At 39.8% G+C, this 22,567-nt stretch overlaps 1 protein-coding gene across 1 annotated transcript in view; it reads right to left on the bottom strand.

The window, feature by feature from the left end:
* The window catches only part of LOC109540400 (calcium uptake protein 3, mitochondrial), a gene marked incomplete at its 5' end in the record, with an annotated part of 29,990 nt that overhangs the window by 5,191 nt on the left and 2,232 nt on the right, over positions 1 to 22,567 (bottom strand). The window contains 4 exon segments of the mRNA XM_019908760.2: positions 3,078 to 3,567; positions 12,440 to 12,484; positions 12,569 to 12,651; positions 12,705 to 12,752. Coding sequence (XP_019764319.2) covers positions 3,078 to 3,567; positions 12,440 to 12,484; positions 12,569 to 12,651; positions 12,705 to 12,752 — 666 coding nt within the window.

Raw genomic sequence — 22,567 nt, 5'->3', positions numbered from 1 at the left:
AATGTTTGGTTTACCGTCACGTAAAACTCTTGGAAAGGTTTTGCGTAAAATTCCTTTTCATTCCGGCATCAGTCTTCATACTTTTAATCATTTAAAAGAACGAGTAAATAAACTAACAGTTTTAGACCGAAATTGTATTCTTATGTTCGACAAAATTGCTTTGCAACTTGGCCTTCAATACAACCACAAACTAAACTGTGTAGATGGTTTTATAGATTTAATTGTCAATTTAATTAAGTCTGTAGTTAGAAACGTTCGCGAAACAGGTTTGACAATTGTGGCAACTGTTTCCGATCAAGGGGCAACTAATGCATCTGCAATTAGGTCTTTGATCAACGACACCCAGTCCTATTGTATAAGAAAGGGGGTAAAGAATAGGTATCAAGGGTATCTCGTCGATGAAATGGAGATCGTGCATTTATAGGATGTGCCACATTTACCTAAGGGCATCAGAAATGGTTTATTAAAGTCCGATCTCCACTTTATTGAAGATGGTGTACAAAAACTTGCATCTTGGAACCATCTCATCACTCTGTATGAGTTAGATAGGAAAATGGGCCGATTTTCTCAACATATCAAATTAACTGATGAGCATATGTTGCCAAAAAGAAATTTAAAAAATGCGTGTTAAAAATTGCACGCAAGTGGTCAGCAGAAGTGTGGCCACTGCTATAAAGATAAAAGCTTCAACCAGCATTGATTTCGATCCTTCTCATGCTCAGTATTTAGATCCCAAAGCGTCAGAAACTGCAGACCTATTTTTATTCTTGGATGAGTTGTTTGACTCCTTAAATGGGAGCCAAACTTCAATTGTTCCTCGCAAAGAAATGCGGAGCGTGGTGACACAAAAGTCCAAACATGTTCAATTTTGGATCTCAATTGCTCTCCCGTTATTAAAGTCAATGTCTTTCGCGAAATCAAATGTAACTCCCTCATCAAAAATTTAATTTTTACGGTCAATGGCTTCTTATCTATCTGCAATGATCTGAAGGTGAAAAAATTCATTTATATGGCTCCTAGATCTTTCAATCAAGATCCAGTAGAGCACTTTCTCAGTTGTATGGTTTCAGAAACACCAGACCTAATTGTTCTTTTTCTATGTCATCGACTAAAGCTCTGGTTATACTGATGATTTGTGTCATCACACTCTGTAGGGGCTAATTGTAAACCGGACGAATCCAATGGTGTTTTGGGAAATTTAAAATATTTTGCAACAATTCACTTGATTTTGCAACACCATATGTTGCTGGTGTCGTGGGAAAGAAAGTTTTATCGCAAGTGCACTGCCAAAGCTGCTTAAAACAAATGGAGTCATTGGGAGCTGATCCTCATAACTTACTTATTCAACATCGGGAGTATSTGAAAGATGAACGACGTCTGTTCCATCCATCTAMGCAATTTTTTAAAGCCTTTAKACATATAGCTAATATTATTTTCTTCCTAATACCTAAATATATAACGGGTTTCGCAATTAAGAAGAGAATAATGGAAACTTWATGCACAGAAGAGGACATTGCTTATGTTTTTTGTGAAAAACACAAAAACAATTCCTTGTTGATGTACAAAGTGTGCATAACTGTTGTCCTTTTTAGAAGTACACAGTAGAATAATCTGTGAAGATGGACGAAAGTACTCGTCTATCAATGTAAAACTGTTAACTGTATTTTGTTATCTAAGTTTTGACCAATATTAAAATTTTTAATTGCTTATAGAATTTTTGTTATGAGCTTATTGCAAAACACTTTAATTGGGATTAATAATAGTTAATGTTCAACCTGATGTATTTATATATAAATGTGTCTGATTGGATAAGCATATTAATAAGAAACATTTGTAGAAACCGAGAAGTAGAAATCTATACCAATCCAGAAATGGAAACTACAGGTTCCTGTATTCACAGCTGATTTGTCGGTTTGAGGGGAATATTTWGCACTCTCCAACAGAATAGATGGCGCTGATGCATCTCTGTCCCGTGCCTAGTAAAGGAGGGAGGGCTATCTATATCAGTCTTTATCTATGAACCAGTCTTAGTCGGAAAGCAAAGGAGGTCACTTCGCTCACTGCCTCATCGCCTTTGATAATGTCCACATGTCCACCGCAGTTGTGGACGAAACGTCAGAACGAAATTSCCAATAGACCACGGCTTCAAAGCCCGAAAAACATTTCTATATGTGATTCATATTTATTTTTCAATGTTATGTTATGTTATGTTATAGTAATGTTAAAGCCAACCTGTCTTCTGGTTTGAGACAGTTATTTATAAGAAAATTAAAATAGTTCTCTTCAGGACGACGTTGGAATATAGTTTATGCGCCTCATGTTTTTTTTCTGAACTTGTTTTGAAAGGAATTTTTCTTCATTTTCCTCCACTTCTATCAAAATAAGGGTTAGGCGCTCGACGTCGTCCATCGTTTCAACGGTTTTTCTCAAAACTTCTTCACGAATTGAACTAATCTGTTACGGCTATAAAGGGAACATCCAAACAACGCTACAACGGCACGCGCGGCTACGGCCTAACGCAGCACCGAGTTGCAGTCGCCAATCGCCCCTCCGATATCACACCTTAACGTCACTCTGATAATTGCAGCGCACTTTCACCTTAGAGTTAGAGCAAAGAAAAACTGTTCACTTAGTTTGTAACGCCGGTGCTTCTCTGGTGCCCACACTGCCCTCTTTTAAGAATTTGCGATGCGAAATTCGGCTGTTAACAGAACCACGTAACCGACATAACTAAGAATTTTGCAGTAAATAAGCATCTTCAAAAACTTGTTATCCGAAATCAGTCATCTTGAATGAGGTTAAATGCTTAGCGACAAGTGTTATTCAAGGTGCGGCGCAGTGAGACGCGATGAGTTATAACTCATTAACGCAGAGACAGGCATCAATGCAAAAGCACACAAATGCGGTGGAATTCAAAAACTACTTCTTTTTGGACACCCTGTATATTCTATGCAATAGTTTCCTAATTAACAAGACTGTACAAGTCCTCACAAAGACATCAATAATAAAAATGTGTATCCTGAATTTATTATTGACTTGAAAACATTCACTCGACTGCTGTCGTAAATGCCACTTACCTTTAGAAATAGGGTGATCGGCTAGGGTATACATGCGCATTGCAATACTGAAATCCTCCAGATTGTTTAGGAACTGACAGAAGACATTAAATTCTTCGAAAGTAATTCCCTGTGAATCTTTTATCCGGTCTAATAATCTGTCCAGATACATGTCATATTCGTCAGTATCTAAGTAGGTATATCTTAATAAAATTTTTGCAAAATCTAGTTCCGATATGGTGGGCAATCCTCTGGCAAACTCACTGAACTCCAATTCCAAAACTTCAGTTTGTAAGTGCAGCATGAACTTTTTGAAACTGTCGAAGTTTAAATCCGCATTTCCCTTTAGGCCAAAAAAGTGAACGAGAAGAGTTGTGTCGACTACATGTTTCCTTTGCAGGCCTTACTCATCATTCACATACTGTTCTGGTATTGGAATAATTTCCGTTGATTCCGTTTCGGTTATTAATCCTCTTTTTCCTTTCCATGCGGTGCTAAATATTTTTTCCATCTAAATTAAAAACAATTAGTTCAAGTAATAAATTAATCCAGATTGAAATTGTAAAATGTTATTTTATTAATGGAAATTATAGATGATTAGTGTAAACATTTTTAGTATTTGAAATCGCCTGTGATAAAACTGTATTCGAACTTTGGCTTTCCCCAGTAGTATATTCAGCTAGTTTAAAGTTTCGTTGAAGCTATACAAGCTTTTGATGTAGCTACGCTACGATATCTTTATTAGAGAGTTTTTAGGCCCCTTAAAATTACGTTGGCCTTAAACGCTAAACGTTATTGTGAGCACGCGCAGTGTTAAAAAATAAGGTGCTCAAGCAAATAACGTTAAGTGCGTTTTTTAGTTTTTGATACCGCGTTTGTTGCACTCTTAATAAAATAAACCTCACTTTATTGTTTTCTTTTCCCGTTTTGTTTGTAAAAGTTTCAAATCTAGTTTAGTTTGTATTGTTATTAAACAAAATGTGGCTAAGATGAAAGAAAACGTTGAAGCTGCCTTTCTGCACTAAAATGACCAGGAAGATGTGGATCACGATTTAATAAGAGGCTTAATTTTACACGACATCTTTAACCCACCTGTTGTTGCAAACCGAAGAGCTATTTTTATTTTAGAAAATATTGTGGCCCAGATATTGCCTTATCAAGTTTAGGTTTCAGAAGGAACATATTCCGAACATATTAAACAAAAATTCAAAATCAAATAGCTAGGTCATGGGTCAGAAGTTAGAACCTGTCTGTGCGATGTTAGTAGTATTGCCAAAGTTCAAACTTACTCAAACGATTTTCACATAAAATCCGTAATTACCAAATAATGGAGTACATTACTCAATGAAAAAGCATTATTCAAATTTACAATACATTTCTTATTCTATTACAGCCGCTTATTTTATTAATAATACTAGAAATAAGTCAAATATGTCAACACCTTCGATCTGCTTTTTAACGTGATGCTTATTAACGTTACCGCTACTCGTACGTAAATAGAGGAACACGTTATCCACTAATAATGTAAACGGTTATTTCTTTACTAATGCTCATGCTCAGAATAACGGACAAGGTAAAATGTGTTGCAATTAAGGGGCCTAAAAACTCCCTATTAACCAAACATTACAAAGAAGTTATTGGAAAACCCACTTAAACTTACGACTTTTCTAATTTGAAATCGTGCTGGACGTACACTAAAAGTAACTCTTAAGCAAACTAAACAGTAATAACTTTACATCCGTCATTAAATTGCATGGTGGTCAAAAAATGCAATTAAATCAATTACATTAAAATATAAAGGAAGCTAATCATTCATTCCTAACAATCCCTTAACATTTAATGTGAGAATGCATTTGTCTCATCGTTAAACATACGCCTTGTTAATATTCATCTTAATGGATTTATTGAACGTCCAAAAGCTTATTTGATTATTTTCTGACCAAAGAGTTGTAATTAAATATGAAGTAATGGTGGAGTGGTTACAGTGGTGTGGCGGTACCAATGAACCAGGGATGACACGAAATACTGGTCACAGGTATTTTGGAACAGATAACAACAGTCGATACCTGTTCTCGATATTTAAAATAACACGTGATTTGAAATAACAGGGCTCGCCTACCATGCTGGTCAGTACCAGTACAACATCTGGGATTTCGATATTTCAACAAAGCAAAAAGGCAAATACGTGTCTGTTGATTCCCCGCGGCGTAGTCAATTGGCCTGAGTATTTTGCCTGGGTGAAGGAGATATTTTATTCTCATGAAGTGGTAAGGTACAGCAGTAACAGCCGTCTCCAATATTTTCTTTAATGTGACCAGGCCTGTGAGTCACATACTGTGACTGACTGACTGACTGTTTTTTCGGAATTCTGAGCTGTTCCTTGTCCTTGGAACTTGTTCTTTTTTGACCAATAGCAGTTCTTTAGAAATAAAATAGCATTTGTTGGATCTGCTCATTGGAGTAGTGGACGAACTGTATTTAAATTTGTATAGGCGGTATTTACCTAGTCTGGACATGTTTCAACATTTGTTTATATCAAACATAGCTGAAGTATTAAATGGCAAATTTTCAATTAAGCGATAAGATGAATTGTAATCAGTGATTAGCATGAAAATAGAAAATTTTTCACATTTTACTGCCCTTAAGCGGGAAAGATAAAAAATGTGGTCACCTTTTTTGGTGTTCAAATAAAGTTTCGATAAAATGGTAAAACGTTACTTTTTTTGACCATCAGCCCTTGCATACATAAAGGAAGAAAAGGCATTAGGTCTTCGGTCATAATTTATCGCTGACCCATCGGATTCGCACCCAAATTACTAGGAAGTGGGGTGGATATCCTTCAATGGAACAATTAGTGCAGTCGGGTGAGATAAGATTTTTCCGGGCACTAAATAGATGAAAGTAATTTTTTTTTTATTTTTTATAATTAGTTTGGTTTTGCTTCAAAAAATCTCACTACAACTTATTTTGAAGGTATTTGTATACTTTATAAGTGGTATAAATTTTAGTTTCAAATATTCATAACTTTTTATACATTCCTATTTGTTATGTAAAAAGGACTTGCCAGATTCTAAATACATTTTTCTTGAGACGTCGGAGAGACTTGACTGATGCTGTATTTTACTCGTAAATAGTTATACTACAACGTACAATAAATGAAAATTTTATTACTAACTGACCAAAAAAAGTTACATAGTGGTACCATTTTCTTAAAACAAAACTAAATTAATTATTGAAAATTAACAAAACGCTGAAATCGACGGTTTTTTTTTAAATTTCTGACTAAAGAAATGAAGAGATTTTAATGCAGTTTATCTGTTATCATAGGTATTTTTAATACTTGAAAAAAAGGATAAAACGTTTTTTCAATAGCATCAACGGTTCAACAGTTATGCACAAAAACGGGCTTTCGCACTTTCTTTAATTATTTATAAACAATGTTCCACAGCCGGAAATCGAGCACAAACTCTTGTCTCAATATTCTGACAATCTTCCGAACAACTTCCAATAATCTTTTACCATCATATTTTTAGTGCCCGAAACAGGCCTTTTAAAGTCTAATCCGACTGGACTCAAAATACGCTTCAGCCCGAGGTACAAACCAATATTTATCATGGGCCAAAACAACATGTGACAAAAAATCACAGATACTTGGAACAGGTACGAGCTTGGAACAGTCACACATGGAACCTGTGACTGAAAAAATACTGGTTTGTGTCATCTCTACAATAAACTGTATACTAAAGTTCCTGGAACGGCCCCGGCCGTTGTTGAATACCGGAGATTTTGTGTCAGGGGCAACAGAGAGAGATAGCCTAATGAGACGGTAACTTGTCTCTGTCAGACTCGTTTGGTTTTACCTGGTAAAACTGCCTAAGTTATTATTTTGTAATATTTTATATGATTTGCGAGTGTTGTAAATTCAAACAAAAAAGATTTCAACAACAGTATATGTTAGCGTGTCGAAGTGTTAATATTGTTTTCTGCTATTTTAAAACTGAGTGTGTGAAAAAGGCAAAATTGCGTTAGTCTGTTTTATTTGCTTCCATAATGGTGATCTCTTGTGTTGCTTATGGATATAATAACGACCAGGATTCAACGAAAATTCCGTCTCATATGTAAGTTTTAAGGTCGTAAAGTAAATCATAGTCACATTTTATTTTATGTTTTTTTTATTGTTGTAGTTTTCCATTTAAACGTCCTGCAATACAAAAGTTATGGATGCCGGCACTTCGTAGGGATAGTTGGCGTCACCTTATTGATCAAAGCACATGTCATGACTGCATAGACACTTTATTAAAAAGAGATAATGGTATTTGTCATGACCATATGTACAGCGCACCCCCCAAGACCTTTAAAAAATGTTTAAATTTTGTATCTCGTGGAGGTCTTCTTTATGCATCTCATACTGTGTATAAAATTCTACATTTCGCAGGAAGGCAATTCCGCTATATGTTAGAAAAGAACGAAATTCCAAAGAGTCCAATAAATGTAAAGAAGAAAATTGTTAATATGGCTATTCAATACTTTGCCCTAAACATTAATATATTCAAACCCAACCACCCTGTATCTCAAGAATTTATGAGTGAGGAGTGCCACGAGATTCAGCGAAATTCATCCGAAAAATTCTGGATATTTTTATAAAATGTCTAATGCACCACCACTCTTCACTTCTTAATATGAAGTTGCATGGAAATGCTGCAGCAGTAAGGTAAAAAATGACAAACCTCATACTATTTAATAATTGTTAAAACCTAAATAAAAAAGTGTAAGTTTAGAAGTTTTTTGTTAAATTGTATATTTTTTATATATAAGGTATACAGTTCATTGGCCGGTGCACGCATCCGACTTGATTTTTTTTTTCACGCAGCTATACGGTGGCCACCTCGTGGAAAGCAATGGAAAACTACCACAAGTGTTCTGCCGAAGAAAACCTCTCAACTATTGCCGTTCGCAACGCCGATAAACTGAAGGTCCCGTATAATTGTGGATAGGGCGTTCCACAAGCACGCGCGAGAGGTTCCCTACGCTCTCAGATAAATTCGTTAAGATATATTTTTCAAAAGTAAACGCTTGCACCCGTTAATTTAAATTATTTAGTTTTGATATCAACTGAAAGCATAGGTACAGCGTGGTTCAAAAAAGTTACAATTGATATTAATTGATTATATTTTTAAATAAAACCACTGTATATTATGACAACCATCCATGGAAAACTTACTAACAATTGAGACATTTGTGCATTAGTGGACTTTCTAGGTGTGAATTTAAGTTATATTCTTCCACAGCGAGAAGGAACTCTGCCAATGGAGGGAATTGAGTGGATTAAGTAGTTTAGGAACCATCACTGCCGGTCCCAAGCCCGGATGAAGGAGGAGGGTTTAGAGAGGGGCCAACAACCCTTTCTCAAAAAAAAACTCCCCGTGATGACAACTGGAAAACAGCCCCCGAATAAGACAGAATGTCGGAAACTATGGAAACTATTGTTAAGAGAGCAGGTAGAAAAAGTCTCGGTTTTGGTGACTCTTGACAGTTTAGAGAAGTTTTCAGTTTGATTTAACAAAAAGACGAGTTGTAAGTTGTAACGAACCAAATCTGTTTAAAATAAATTGATCAGTATTGGAAAAGCCCGGAACCAGTTTCTTTGGAAATAGAACCGTCGTAGCGCAAATATCGGGTAGCCTTTTGTGAGCGCGACACAGAACATAGACGCTCCAAGCAACGAAAATAAAATATGAATATAGGAATATGGAATATATTGAGCTAGTATAGACCTTGCGCAGCCCTACACACTGTAGAGCAACTAGAAAAGCAAAAAATCATTGCAGCTATACAGATAGTAAGGTGGCCGCAATCTGGAAGTGTAGTTAGCAGGTCTATAGTCTAATTCAGAGGCAGCCAACAAAACAGGCATGAATTCGGCGGAGGATTTGTGTAGTGGCAGGCCGTCTCGCCGATTCTCTCATGGCATTTAAGCTAATGAGTGAACGCATTTGCTACATCCGTATTAAAGGCAATTGGTACAAGCATAGACAGGATGATTCAAAATTGGCATCATTCCTTTAAATAGGCTCTCTTACAGAGTACAAGAAAAATACTGGAAAACATTTCTAGAAGACATAGCCAGTTGAAGATTGATTTTCAACTTTGTTATTAAGTATTAGTTTGAAATAGGTTTGATTAGTAGCCTATTAGAATACATAACCGTTCGAAAAGGGAAATTACAATATTTGGATAGATAGTGGACTACAGATAGTGGACGATCTCCGACCTAGAGAAACAGTTATTGGACATAATTGCAGCTGACCCTTCCAGGAGTAGTCCAAGCATTGCACAACAACTGCACTTTCTCAAACATCGGATAATTATCACGATAATTCTACCGTGGAAGGCCTACCTTCCTATAATTTACGAGACATGATTTATGTCCCATATTAAAGTTGGGTACTGCCAGAAATTTTCAAAGAAATTCGAGAGAGACTTCTACGGACTTCAGAAGCAGATGTAATGATTTATAAGGAGCCAAAAGAAAGAAACAAGTGAACCCGTTAATCACATAACCAGGTAAGGAAAGCTGAACCTACATGTGACATGACATGATGTTTACCGCAGACATAGCCAATTAGGGTTTTTTGTCTTTAATGGTAGCCTGCAAGAGCCTTGGTGGGTTTAGGGCGGGGGTTTTGGTGGTTTCGGGCTGAGAGCGAACGAAAAAAGAAAAAAAGTAGGGGCACGGAGCGCAAAAAGTAGTGGTTTGCGGCGGTTGGCCTAGAGGGTTAAATTTGGAAGAGTTTGAGAGTTTAGGGAAAGCTGAACCTGCTACTTACAAGATCTATATAAGGGGGTGGAAGCAGCAGCATCACAAGCCCCGCCCATTAGTAGGCAATAAGAAAAGCACTAAATAAACTCAAAAATAGTAAAATTCCGAATCAAGATGACGTCACTAACAAACTCCTCAAGTATGGTGGCCAACGAAACGTTTTTGACTTGACATTTCTAAGGCAACAAATATTTGAACATCAAAAAATTTCCGATAAATGGAGAACAAGTACGACAATCCTGCTTTATAAGAAGGGCGATAAAAAGGAGCCTGCGAACGAACTACAGAGAAATAATTTTACTGTCGTCCACTAAAGCGATGACGAATGTAATAAACGAACGAAATACATTATGTGATGCAGAACAAGGGTTTAGATATGGACGATCAAATCTGGAGCAAAAACGAGCATGACCACATCTAAAACACCTTTAGCTGTAAATTAGTGGTGGATGACAAGACAGTACATCAAATGATGAAATCAGATACTTGGAAATCGACATTTCAAGCTTCGGCCACATAGAACCAGAAGTAAGAGCACAGCTATCCAAGCGACAAGAACGGCTGCAGTAATTACCGACACAATATTTCGTAACAAGCATCTAAAAACAGAAGTAAAAACAGGTATTTACAAAACTGTGATTATACCCATATTGACATATGCGGCAGAAACAAGGCAAATTATGGAAACAACAGAGATGAAGATAGTTCGAAGAATAGCTGGAAAAACTCTGTGGGACAAGAAAAGAATCGCGGATATCAGACAAGCATGCCAGTTCGAGAATGTCAACGACTGGGTGCTGAGCATAAAAATTGAATGGAATGGCCATAGTCAGAGGAACGAATAGGAGGCGAAGCACAGGAATGGAGCTACCTCTATATAGCGAGTTTCGATGAAGAACAGGCATTGTGCTTAAATGGAAGAAACAAGAAGAAGAGAAGGAGCCCAGATCGCTGCGAAGAGTGCACAATAAATTGAATACCCTGGCAGAAACATGTTTGGGGCTAAACCGACAAAACTTCGTGAACTACTTGTGATTTAACAACTTAATTGTATTTCATTTGTTATTGTTATTGTTTGTGGTGTTGTGGCTCGGTTCGAATTGAGGTTTTTGTTGACAGCTGTGAGAGTTTTAGGTGTACAACTCCTTTTCCCCGAAAAAGTGGCAGCAGTGACGGCAAAGTGACAACATTATTCTAACCTCAAAGCATATTATTATCACTTTTACTTTATTTGTTTTTTGTTTACCCATGAATACTACAGTTGTTATAGTTGCAGTTGTTCCCATCCTTCTCATCTAGTTTTTTGCAAAAATCTCAGTTTTTAATAACAATTGAATTTTGTTACTATGTTTCCTGTACTTGTAAAACACCCACAGACAACACCCCCTGAGGAAAGACGCCAATTTTGAATCACCCTGTAGAGACCAGGTCCTGATGGAACTAGAAAAACACAAAATCGACGGAAGTAGTCACAAATGTGTACAATAGTTGATCTCAACTTTAGGAAATACGCCCATTGCTAGTGTGATGAAGAGGTTTAACAATGGCATTGTGAACGACAACGGAGGAATACTAATGCTATTGTGGGCACAAAATAAACTTTTCATTCGTAGCACAAGCGGAACCAAAAATACACCTTTGGCAATCCAAGAAATAAAAACTCTTCGATTGATTTTATTATTTCTAACAGATGAGTTAGTCAAATCCTGGATGTAAGCATACTAGCATCTGCAAACGACCGAACAGAACATGGGCTACAGTAGGCCCGGGTAACACTGTGTTGAGTTGCGCTAATGAGTTATAACTTATCGCGTCTCACTGCATCGCACTTTGAGTCACACTTAGTATTTAACCTAGAGGGATTAACACCTAGGAAAAAAAATTTAGGCAATGTTTTACCAAGTAAGTAGGGACACTGTGTTGAGTTGGGCTTTTGAATGGAAGGCGATCTGTGCGCTTCTTCTTCTGGTACCGTCTGCTACTGAAGGTTGGCGATCATTCTGGCTGTCTATATTTTGGAGACCGCTGCGTGAAATAAAGATTTGGTACTTCTTCCTTACCACTCTCTCAACTTTTTAAGCCACGATGTCCGACTTCGTCCCGGTGCTCGTCGCCCATCAATTTTTTTCTGTATTATTAGTTGAAGGAAGCAGTGTTTCTCGCCCATAACATGTTCAAGATATTCTAGTTTTCGTCGCTTCACAGTGTTTAAGATCTCGGTGGTTGTATTTAGAAGTAACAAGACATCCGTACGGTGACATCCGTACGGACACACACAGCGGCATCGACAGAAAAGTATTTAAAGACACAGTGTTACCCAGGGCTGGGGTATTTCTTAAGCCATTGCTGCTCTCATAGACTGTTTAATTTGAGACCTGAACATACCCTTAATGCTGAATACTTCGAATATTTTTCACGCTGAGTGTCCAAATAAAGGAAGCAATCAATAGCTGACGTTAGTAATTCCACACACTTTGAGCAGACAGATGTTAGGATGGATTACGCAAATCAAAAAGGCTGCTGTTAATTTTTACCGACAAAGCAGCTTAAATTACCCACTTACAGGTTCGGAATCCTCAAACTTTTTACCAGCTAAAAGTTTTTCGATCTGGTGTAGTATACAGCGACAAGAGACCAAAAATGTAATATTATGTAAATGATATTGTCTTATATAAAAAAAATGCATACATACCACCAGAAATTCATTTTTGTCCACTCTTTGATTGCCATCAGTGTCAAACATGTTGAATGCAATGTGGAAGCCTGACTGGGGTTCTACAAAGAAAAATAAGATTAAAATAATTTAATGCAATTTTTCAGCAACTTACTTGTTAAAATTGATAGCAGGAATAAATATTCTGTGTACGAAATTATACCTAAAAGGAAAGTTTAGGTTAAAACTTTTAAATATGCGATCTGGCTCCAAGAGTAAGCCCGCCAAGCATTTAAGCAGTTGTGCTAAAATTGACCGATTGAAGTGTCCTCAGGAACTAATACCAGGCACTATTTCCCTTTCATAGCAGTGTTATGGGATCCGGCAAAATAAGGCATTATTGGGATTTAATTTTATTTTGTTACCTATAAAATGTGTTACTGCTCCCACGTAGTATTTCTTTGTCGGTTTTAAATCAATAATTTTAAAGTAGATTTTTTTCATTTTACAGCACATATCCAATGGATTATGCGATTACTCAGGTGTTTGAGAACTCGTGGATGCACGAATGTGTAACGGAATTAACCGAGGTAAAACATGAAACAAACCTTGCCAAGCGCGAAGAGTGCACAAATAACGGCATACGCAAACCTTATTAGTGCGCGCCTTACTGCAAATCAAATGCCCAGATGCATATGTCAGTTTAACGGCTACACGATTAGTGGCATAGCCAAAATGTGTGTTCCCTATTTTGTTTTCAAATAATTATTTATGCTGACAAATCTATATTTCCTGAAACTATTTGATTGTCTTTGGCTACGTCCATGCAAGATGCTCCATTAAAAAAAATTATGAATGGAAATATCTACAATGAATGGAACCAAAGGGCCTCAGTTCCAAGCATCTGGAAAGTTCCCTACAACGGCAGCCGTAGCCAGAATGGAACGGCAGAGGGTGCGAAGAATCACTGGAAGAGACCAGGCGGCCACACAAAATTCAACATTGCTACGTACAATATTAGATCAATGGTTTCGGAGGACAGAACGGAGGAACTAGAATCCGAACTTGAAAAAATAAAATGGGACATTATGGGCGTAATAAGGCAAGGAAAAGAGGTGAAGGCTACACCAAACTCCAGAAAAGGCCAAAACAACACAAGTCTATGAGGGATAGGCATACTAATACACAGGAAACTGCCAGACAGGGTAAAAATGTTTAAAGTCATATCCGAAAGGGTAATTATGTAACAATACAAATAAATAAACTGGAAACACTAAAGATGATACGCTCCAACAAGCACCGCCAGGGACGAAGAAGTCAGTAAATCCTATACGGATATCTCTGAAGAAATGCATGCAAACAAAAGTCCAAAAGTGATAGTGGTTGGGGACCTCAACTGTAAGATAGAAGGCCAAGTAGACACAGAGGAAAAATACGTAGACAAACACCGGCTAGGCAAATGAAACCCCAAAGGTGCTATGATGGCAATTTTTTTGAAGGAAGAAAGCCTGCACAACGCTCTCAACCCATTTCCATTTCCAGCCCAGATCCATTTCTTTCACAAACGCCACAACCGAAAATGGATCTGGGCATACCCAGGTGGACGTACGTTTAGCCAAATTGACTATATTCTCACAAAGAACATCGATATTGTATAAAATGTCGAGGTACTAAAGAGATTTAAAACCGACAGCGAAATGCGTCTAGCAAAAATTTGAGCAAAGTATTAAAATAACAAACCCGGTACCCTAACAGATAGACATCAAAAAAGTGCAACAAAACCCAAACAAATTCCAAACGGACCTGGAGAAAAAATTATTATTATAAATTATCACAACGACACTAAACCAAGCAGCGGGAGAGAGAAAATGGCAAAGAAAAACATCAGAATCCTTAGCACTTCAATTACGAAGGAAGTCCTAGAAACATCTTCTTCTACTTCTCTCTGTTGATTCCGCACTTGCCTCTGCAATATTTCCTGAAATGTTGACTGCCAGCTGCCTCTCCATATTTTTGGAGATCTTCCGGGTGGACGGATCCCTGCTAGTTTCCTCTCTAGTACAATACGTGATAATCTATCGTCGGCCATTGTCTGAACGTGGTTACACCATTCTCTTCTCCTCCGCATTCTCCATCTCACTACATCCTGTACGTCGCACTGTGCTCTAATGTCAATGTTTCTAACGTGGTATCTTCTTGCTTTCCCCGCTGTTCTTTTCAGTACTGATATTTCGGCGACTCGTAGCATTCTTTTGGTCTTGTTAGTCTCCTCTCTCGATTCTATGCCATATGTCATTATTGGTCTCACGTATAACTTATATATTTTGATCTCACTCCTGTTGCATATACGGATTAGTCCATACAGTTTCCCTTAGACATCCTGATATTATAGCTGATTTGTTAATTTGGATTCTCAGGTCCGTTACCGAGTCTTGATCGCTGGAAATATCTATGCCCAGGTATCAAAATTCCATGACCTGCTCTATTGGTTTCTCATTCCACTACTGATGGTCTTCGTTTTACCTGTGGATATGTCCATATTGAGTTGCTGATTGATCTGCTTGAACTGAAATAACTGTCTGCATGTCATTCTTACTTTCTGCGAATATTGCAGTGTCGTCGGCATGCTGATAGTTCTATTGCTCATTCTGTATACCGAGTTCATGGATGTTACTTCTTCTATGATTTTGTCAATCGGGAAGTGGAATGAAAATGGCCTAAGGCTATCTCCCTGTCTAATTCCTTCTGAAGTGGGGATCTCCAGCTTTGATTTGTGTAATCTTAATAGTGTTAAGAATGTATACCATTGATACTATGTTAGCCGGGGCTTCTTTTTCCCATAGAACTTTTATGGCGTGTTCCAGGGGGACTCTGTCAAATATCTTAGTAAGGTTGACGAAGCAAACAAATGCTGGTGTAAGTAACTCTATTACGTTTTCTTTTATTTGCTTGGTAATGAATATGGCATCTGTTGCTGATGTATCCTTTTTGAATCCTTGTTCTTCCTCTCTGGTTTTTATTTGCTCCTCTAGTTTGCCCTTGAGCAACCCGATAAGCGCTTTTTTAATTTAATTTAATTTAATGACAACTGCCTTCAAAACATCCACCAACTACTTAACTACACGTCAGGTAAAGCCTATACCATGAGCTTCATAAATATGCAGAAATCCCAACATTTTTCCCTTTCTGGAGATTAATGTTTCACTGGTCGTATCCGGGAAGCTTACGATAATTCATTGAAACTTTGCATCTTCGAGGTGGACGATGTCACTGTGATGAGCTGGAACAAGGTTGTTCTTGTGATAATTTATCCAAATGGTACAATTCAGTACTCGACAGAGTTCCACTCAAAACGCTTTGATTTTCTTTATGAACTGGGAGCGCAGGCTGACCAAACTGAGCTGGTTCCTTCTGTCCGATGAAATCGTGTAAATTTGGTAAATCATCTGGCAGACGAATATCAACATAGTTAGTAGAGCGCTTCCATATTTGGTTATAATGACGAACTATAACGTCGTTGTAAATCTTAACTTTGGCCATACACTGACCAATCAACTCATCGAAGTTTTGTTCCATCGATGCGGTTTCCATTCCAAGTTTCCACAGTTACTTTCTCCCCCACCATAAAATTTCGAGTTTTGGTTCCATGATGACGATCGAATTGTTTTTTAAACACATGTGCTGATTGACTTTGATCATTTACAGAATTACATGGTTTAAAAATATGAAATGGAGTTCGGGGTTTACAAGCAAACATGACTTCACTAAGGGATTTACCATCCAAAACAGTTTGCGGTGTATAGCGATAGGTTGTAAATCCAGCGAATCTGAGTCCTTGTCCAATTGACGCAAATAATTTGTAATTTTATGCACGCTAGCTCGTTTTAACCAACAAGCGTCGATATACTTGGTATATAAACTATCCACGACAATAAGGAAAGCATTTCCATTTTGTGGTTCACCAAGATCCATATGAATCTTTGACCAATGTTTCTTCGCGTCAGGCCAGGTACATAATGATACCTTCACAAGATCGTTGCACTGAACTAAAAACGTGCTAGAATCCACAAGGAACCGTGTTTTCTGAGGTTATAATTTCGTTCGCAATAGAAGTATCAAACCGGCACCGCGGCAGTGAGACGCGCAAGCACAATCAGCCAGGACTGGTGTGGACGGTTAAGAAAAAAATATCTGCGTCCGAAAGTTCTACCGCCGAGCGAGTATTCTTGAACATTTTAGGTTAGGACTGTATTAGGCTATGGAGATGTCGTTCCTTCTATATTCAATCAAACACATAAGAACAAACAGAAACTATATTTTGCACGTGGAAACGAGGGAAAGCGCGGTACTGATGAGGTAGTGACTACAGAGCGAGAGCCAAAACCCGGAACTTTACTTTTCGTTCTCTTTTATAGCTGGTTGGCAGGGTTGCCAACGTCGCTCATTGACTTCCCTAAATCTGGTGACTTTTATGTCCTGAGGTTGTTTGCTGGACCGTGTTGCCAGAGGTGCACCACATTACTCCCTCCTCAGTAACGGAGTGGTTTAAATATTTTGACTTACAGTAAAATGTTTATAAAATTGCATGGGAACACAGTTATTGCTATTTGTAGTGCTTAACAATGCAATGCAAATAATACTAATATAAACTACGCTAATACTAAGTTAAATATCAACAATGCACACTTAAAATTATTGTGGGCCTAAGAGGTCAGGCTGAAACGCACTTTTTTATTTTTTGTAATTGTTTTGCATTTGGCGTACGCATGGTCATGTGATGTTGGGTCACTCGGCAGCAGGAATGCTGGCTTGAGGCGAGCGAGTGATAAATTGATTTCCATGTTTTTATTTTTACGGTGAAGTATTTCGGATTTCTTTTGTGCACAGGGAAGGGACCATCGTAAGGAGATTGCAACGACTTTTTAACCATGTCCTTTTTTACGATAACATGTGCACATGTAGTATCAAGTTTGGGGGACTGAAAAATTTTGGGTCACAAATGATTGCTGTCAGGTATTGGCCGAAGAAGTTCCATTTGTCTTTTTAATTCAGCTGTGAAAGACAGTGGGTCGCTTGAGGATTGTGAGGCTTCGAAAAATTCGCCTGGGAGACGTAGTGTGGTTCCGTACACCATTTCTGCTGGAGTAACACCTATATCTTCCCTCACTGTGCTGTGCAGGCCCAGGAGTACAGTGGGCAGGACATCTGTCCAGCGGTGGTTGGAATGTGCCATGATGGCCGATTTTAAAGTTCGATGCCATCGTTCGATTTTTCCATGCGTTTGCGGATGGTTGCGGAAGACCGAACTTTGTTACATCCCATTGGTAGTGCGAAAGATTTGAAAAGATAGCTTTGAAACTTCCGACCCTGATCTGTAACAATTTGCGCAGGTGTTACGAAACGACAAATCCAGTTTGCAAAGAAAACTGAAGCGACAGTTTCGGCAGAAATGTCTTGTAGTGGAAAGGCTTCGGCCCAACATGAAAATCGATCGATACAAGTCAGACAGTATGTGTGGCCTTTAGAAGAAGGTAGTGGGCCTATGATGTCGATATTGACTGTCTCGAAGCGTTCGTCCGGGGTATCAAATTTCTGGAACGGGGTGCGCGTGCGCTTCTGGACTTTGCACTTCTGACAATTTACGCATGACTTGGACCATTCGCGGATGTCCTTGTTGGAGGGCCACACAAAACGCGACGCTATTAGTTTGGTGGTGGCTTTGATCTCTAGATGGCTGAAACCGTGAAATTTGGTGAAAATGTGTCGCCTGAAAGACAATGGGATCAAAGGGCGAGTTGGTGGTACTAACATCGCACCGGATGAGAGCCAACGAGTTGGGGAATGGAAGTTCCTTGAAGACAAGGGAGGTGGTGTCCGGATTATTCAGCATGTTTTGTAGTTCCGGATCGTTCCCTTGGTGCTATTGCAGGGTATCATAGTCGATGCCCTGGGGTGTATTAATAGCCTCTAAGCGGGAAAGGGCGTCTGCAACAACGTGGTTTTTTTCGCTGTGTATTATATTGGTGGAAAATTGACCAATATGATCCAGGTGACGGGTTTGTCGGGGGGACGCTTTGTCCGAAAGCAAAAGTCAGCGGCTTATGATCCGTGAAGATTTGGAATGGTCTTCCTTCAAGCAGGAAGTACTTGATTGCCGCGTATATGGCGAGGAGTTCACGGTCATAAGTACTATACTTAGCTTAGGCCGGGTTGAATTTTTTTGAAAAAAAAAATTGAGCGATATCCAAGTATCCCCTTGCAGTTGTTCCACAACTGCGCCCATGGCAAAGTCAGAGGCGTCAACCGTGAGTGCGATTTGCGCTGAGGGTGAAGGGTGTGTTGTGTGTTGTCAAGTGTTTCGGGAGTCCATTTTATGGGGGTTTTGTCGCTTTTTTGCAGTTGTTGTGCAATTTGTGGAGCTGCGCCTGATGATGTGCGGCGTTTGGGATAAAACGTCTGTAGAAGTTGATTATCTCAAGAAACCGTCGTAGTTCGCCAGAACATTTGGGGAGAGGCTACTGACCGTGGCCACTTTTTCCGGTAGCGGTAGCTCGATCCTTTGGCCGAAACATCGTACCCTAAAAACGTGACGTGCGATTTTCCGAAATCACATTTCTCCAAGTTGATAATGAGACCGTATTTATCGAGACGTTTGAAAACTTCCGTGAGATGTTCGCGGTGTTGGCGCTCTTTTGAAGCGATCAAAACGTCGTCGATGCAGGGTACGCAAAAATCGAGACCATTCAAAACCTCATGAATAAAGCGCTGAAAAGACTGAGCTGTATTGCGGAGACCGAACTGCATGCGGGTAAATTCGAAAAGACCAAATGGCGTACTAATGGCCATTTTTGGAATAGAACTCGGCTCGACTGGAATTTAATCAGCAGGAAGACGACGTGCCTTCGACGAAATGGGGTGCCCCTGGTGCTATGATGCAGTGCGCCGAGCTGTGCTTAACTTCGTTGGATTTATTCGAAAACTTTGTTATTTCGGGAAATTGTTTAAGAATGTAGAAATACTCGCATTTGGAATCCAACGTGCTCACGGAACTGATAGCGGAGCGATTGGCAGCGGGTTTTGCAGATATCGACATGTTGGTGAAAGGATCTATGATTGTGTTTGAGCGCAAGTCCATGAGGAGTTTAAAGTGGTGAATAAAGTATGCGCCGATTTTGGCGTGGTCCGTTTGAGTTACATATTAAAAAAGGCCAAGTGAAGCTTCTTCGCAATCTTAAACTGACAGTGATAGATTTTGTGCAGTACGTGGGAATGGGGGCGTTATTTGTTGCGTACAATGTGAATGCATTTACCTTAAGTTGGTCTCCTCCTGATTTGGGCACAATAGAGGCATCCGAACCTGAGTCGATTGAAAATCGAATACCGGCAACCGGGTCCCTAATCACTAGCCTATAGCTGACACTATTAACACACACAAGTTGGCTTCTTGAACCACTCTGGTAGTCGCCCTTACAGGCGTGGCTGGCCGTTTTTCCCGGTGTTTTTCCTGCATGGCGGTCGGCACTTTCGGGCGTTGTCGCCGTGTGTGTTGTATTATACCAACAGAGGTCTTCCTGATGGGTACGGGGGGTTGACCTGGAACGACAGCGATTGCGGCGGCGGAAACCTGGGTTGTTCCCTCGGTACCTTCGGATGTCGTTGCGTTCCAACTTTAGCTCCCCTACCTGCTTAATTAGCTCTCTGCATACCTCGGCACAGTTATGCTCGGACTGCTGAACAGCGTAGGTTTATGGCTGCTTTATTTCGGCAATTTTAGCTGCCATTTTGGCCAGGGTCTCCAAGGAGTCAGCACTCGATAGTACTGACTGAATTTGGGTGGGCAAATGTTGCATCCACAAGATTTTAAGCATTTCTTGAGACACCGACGTTCCTCCTAGTCCGTCATTCATTGAGGAGCTGCGACGGTTTCTGGTCGCCCAATGAAGTTTCGGATAGGAGTTTTCTGATTTTTTTTTCGCTGCTTTTAGAAAATATTGCGTCCAGCCTTTCTTGGATGGCTTTATACTTTCCGGTGGCTGGTGGGGCTGTGACGAAGTCACATACTTGCGTAAGCACGCACGTGTCTATGGGGCTAACCACGTAATTGTACTTGGTGGTGTCCGACGTTATCCCGGACTCGAACTCGAACTCGAACTGTGCTTCCAGCAGGACGAACCACAGCTTGGGATCCGCAGTCCAGAAGGGTGGCGCCTTGATGGCAACGCGGTCCACGTGGGCGCTTGCGGCGTTTTCCGGTCTGCTTGTTCCTTCTCCGGTGTTGATCTTTGAATTTCGTTTTCACACTCGGGGTCACCAACTATGGGGATGTCGTTCCTCCTATATTCAATCAAACACAGAAGAACAAACAGAAACTATATTTTGCACGTGGAATCGAGGGAAAGCGCGGGACTGGCGAGGCAGTGACTACAGAGCGAGAGCCAAGACCCGGAACTTTACTTTTCGCTCTCTTTTATACCTGGTTGGCAGGGTTGCCAACGTCTCTCATTGACTTCCCTAAATCTGGTGTTGCCAGAGGTACACCACAAGACAATCCAAAACCACGTGACTTTTTACCTGTCAATTTGGGCCTGGATGGCAGACAAAGTTTGTTTGGCCTACGGTTGTGCATCGAGTACTGTCAAATCGACCTTTGTTTTTTTAAGTACGGGCTACTGGTTAGGTGTTTTCAAAACCTTCGAGGATTAAACCGTAACTAAATTCAACATAGGAAGCTCTTATTTGAAAAAGTTATTGCAAGAAAACCCAGACGTTCGCCAAAGGTATGTTTATAATTTGGTTATCTAGTTTATAGTTTTATTTTAGGAACTAATTATTTAACGATAATTATCTTKCAGGTATCTGATGAAGCTAACATTAATCTTGGATCAGGGATAATGTTGCGGACYTATGGATTTTGATAGTGTATCGTTTGTAAGTTAAAGTYTGTGTCACATACTTCACAGAAGTAGCAAACGTCTATTAACAGTATTCTTAGTGCCTTCARTATTGTAACGAAAATGGCCTGGGGTACTCACGTTTGGAATGGGAGGATCGAATTTCATGGTATTTCAGTAAATGGGAGCCCCCTTTACACTCATTTACTGTCAAGTATGACACTGACAAGAGGGAAATTTCGCACCCGGGCTGGAGATTTCGAGAAYCATCTGGGTTACCCGRCGGAAACTATATAAGTGCCGACGAGAACCACAAGGCGAGGCAGAGGACAGCTGTCTCCCTCCAACCTCACCAGGAGAAGTGGCAGCYATCAACAGGCACTCGAAGACKAGGAAAGCCCCTGGGARAGWTGGAATTAYAAATAAAATGCTCAAGRGCCTGCCGAGAAAAGGACTGGTAGSTGTCACAAATCTKATTAATGCCATTTTCAGAACTGGACACTTCCCACKCATCTGRAAACACTCAGACGTCATTATGCTCCCGAAGCCCAAGAGGAACAGGACTTTTCCTCAGAGCTACAGGCCCATCAGTCTGTTGTCCAGCCTTGGCAAGATAGCGGAAAAAGTTATCTTGCGAAGGCTTACGAGGGAAACGAGTGAGCTTGACGTTCTGCCGCCTGAGTAGTTTGGGTTCCGTGGTAAACCCTTCACTGAACTTCAGCTGCTCAGGATTGTGGAAGGGTGCGCCAAGGAAATGAACCAGAAGAGGACAACCGGCATCCTGCCTCTGGACGTCGAAAGAGCTTTCGACAGAGTGTGGAGAAAGGGACTTATCTATAAAATGGCGAAAACTGGTATTAGTAAGAAAATGTGCCAGTTAATCGACAGTTGCATTTGCAAAAGGACATTTAGCGTCAAAGTTGAGAACTATGGTCAGAGGACAGAAGCACAGAAGCTGGAGTGCCGCAAGGAGCGGTACTCGGAGGGAGTTACAGGATGCAGATAGCAGGGATGCTATACAACATTTTTACCAGTGACATCCCAAGGACCTCCAATACGACCCTGGCTCTTTTTGCGGACGACACAGCTCTCATGTCATCCTCGTGGCGAAAAGAGCATGTGCGTCGGAATCTGCAGCTTGCCGCAG

This window comes from Dendroctonus ponderosae, unplaced genomic scaffold (genome assembly GCF_020466585.1).
Source record: "Dendroctonus ponderosae isolate FM_Combo_2020 unplaced genomic scaffold, Dpon_F_20191213v2 Dpon_F_20191213_11, whole genome shotgun sequence".
NCBI lineage: Eukaryota > Metazoa > Arthropoda > Insecta > Coleoptera > Curculionidae > Dendroctonus > Dendroctonus ponderosae.
Note: the sequence above shows the minus strand (reverse complement) of the source record. Positions and strands in the feature narration are given on the sequence as shown.